The sequence below is a fragment of the Micromesistius poutassou genome, assembly GCF_964030765.1.
Source record: "Micromesistius poutassou genome assembly, contig: SCAFFOLD_5196, whole genome shotgun sequence".
NCBI lineage: Eukaryota > Metazoa > Chordata > Actinopteri > Gadiformes > Gadidae > Micromesistius > Micromesistius poutassou.
Window position 1 is genome coordinate 15,001 of NW_028179105.1, and position 2,322 is coordinate 17,322.

Consider the following 2,322-nt stretch of genomic DNA (forward strand, 5'->3'; position numbering starts at 1 on the left):
GTCACGTACATTCATGTGTGCATACGTAGATCAGAGCCGTGCTCTAGCTGCGTTTCACCACCAACAGCTGAGGTGCAGGCTCACGTTTCCCAGCAGGTGTTTCCTCATCGACGGGACTGATGTCATATCCTATTGTTTCTATTTTGCCATCCATTAAATGTGAGCACCAGGCACTCCCCCCGTTTCTCCTAATGAACGTGGCGTTGACTCGCATTTTATCATTTTAATTATCATTTAGCGCATGTTTAAAGTGAATTCTTGATTAAACTGTAGTCTGAGAAGGTTCATTTATTACGTTGTTCATTAAGGATTCCCTATGAATAGACTTCACACCTGATGAATTCATGAGCAACTCCTACAGCATGTGACTGCTTTTCCCCCTCACATAATCCATCTTTTACGACGTTGTACACCAACAAGTAGTATTTTTTTGTGCCCAGTAAACAAAGCAAAAGACAGTATGAAGAAACAAGCTAAAAAACAATATCTCCCTGGAGTCATTAAGCCATGGCTGAACGACAAGCCAGTGACACGACAGCCACGCAAACACACCGCAACGTCGGAGGACAGGAAACGGTTCCCTTCCAAAACATCTCCATCTGCAGGATGCCTTAAATCAATCTGTCAGTCACGTGACAGAACGCCTCATAGATTCGCCTTTTACCTTTTGTGGAGACTTCACCTAAGGCCTGACAGGACTGTGGCGGTGCTGCTGCTGTCGAACAGGAAGCAGGAAACACCACTTCCCCAGCCACCACAAGCCCCTTCCCCTCTCCTGCTCCCCATTAACATTGTGGAGAGATGTTGTAATGGTTGTAATTAGCTATAAGCACCGCGTGCTCTGGTCCTGACATACGCTCTCCGAGCTATCACAACTCTCCACACTGTGGGCCACCACGAGGGCACACTGTGATGTTCACATCCAGGCCAATTTGATGCTGGTACAACACAGTGTTTCCAGTTAGAGCCCCTCACTCTATGGAGCTGTGCTCGGCCCTAAATGAGGTCCTCTGCGCCATGTGGTACGGTGATAGGGACTTTTTTAAAAAGCAACACTTGTTCAAATGTGTTTCTTAAGGTTTTCCTCGCATTTTTATTGTAAATTGCTCTATTTATTTTTGCCCTTTCTCGTATCACGATGCAGCGGCGCTGTTTAAGAAGTTCCTCTTCCTTAAAAAACTTCCCAGGTTCCCATTAGAATTACTCATCATTAGGATAATTACTTGTCAACATTTGATCCTCGACCCAGCGGTGCACAGAGCTGCACACAGCGAAGCGGTACTGGTACAGTACAACAGTAAAGAGTACATTTGTATATAACAGCCCAGCACGCCACACTACTTACTCCAGCTCCATTACATGGCTAAGACATATCGGGGGGACGAATGAACCCAACCAAATACCCGCCTGTGATGTCCTTCTACCTCCGGTTTGGTGGCTACGACACTGTAATAGGAACTGTTTGGAAATCTCCTTTTTTTTGGATTGATTGACACAGGGCTACACCAATCCGACGGAGCCGGCTCACCTGAGCGGAACTTGTTCCTGATGAGGAGGGACCTCTCGGCCGCCAGCAGCGTCATGTCTGAGGGGGGCGGGGCTTCCAGGGGCCGTGGAGCAGAGAGGAAAAGTTTGTTCCTGGTTTCAGCCAACCAGGAGGAATGAACTCTTCGATTACTCTGCCTCTTCCTTTGGCAAAGGAGAGAGAGAGAGAGAGAGAGAGAGAGAGAGAGAGAGAGAGAGGGAGAGAGAGAGAGAGAGAGAGAGAGCGAGAGAGGTAGAAAGAGAGAGAACAAGAGAGGCAGAGAGCAATAGAGAGAAAGAGAGAGAGAGACAGAGAGAGAGTGAGAGAGAGAGAGAGAGTGAGAGAGAGGGAGACAGAAAGCAGCAGGGATTTAATCAAGTGACTCTAACCTAATTTATAAGAGGCACCCACAGAGTATACTTGAGATTAAAGAATGCGGGAGAAACAGAAGAGACGTGTTGCTGGGGTTTTTTCAGGTCACCCGGCAGGCTACGGGCTACATGCTACGGGCTACGGGCTACACGCTACAGGCTACACGCTACACGCTACAGGCTGAAGCAGTGCTCTATTAGCAGTGACAGCCACAGGCCTGCATATAGAGGGGCCCGTCGCGGCCGCACCGGGGGGGGCCAGCCGTAGAACAAGAGAGGCCCCCGAGTCACACGGTGACGAAGGCAGACGGGCATTTCAAAAGAACGAAGGGAAGGGAACAGACGACAAGAGCAAGAGAGAGAGAGAGACGGAGAGAAAGAGAAAGGGAGAGAGCCAGACAGTGTGAGTGACAGAGACAGAAGCCC

At 48.9% G+C, this 2,322-nt stretch overlaps 1 protein-coding gene across 4 annotated transcripts in view; it reads right to left on the minus strand.

Annotated features, from left to right (window-relative positions):
• The window catches only part of LOC311373101 (uncharacterized protein), a 14,308-nt gene extending 12,631 nt beyond the window's left edge, over positions 1-1,677 (minus strand). For all 4 annotated transcript variants that reach the window (XM_084489947.1, XM_084489945.1, XM_084489946.1 and 1 more), the window contains exon 1: positions 1,529-1,677. In XM_084489947.1, the coding sequence (XP_084346073.1) occupies positions 1,529-1,583 (55 nt within the window). In that variant the 5' untranslated portion in view covers positions 1,584-1,677. The remainder of the gene's footprint in view (positions 1-1,528) is intronic.
• Positions 1,678-2,322: the final 645 nt, after the last annotated feature.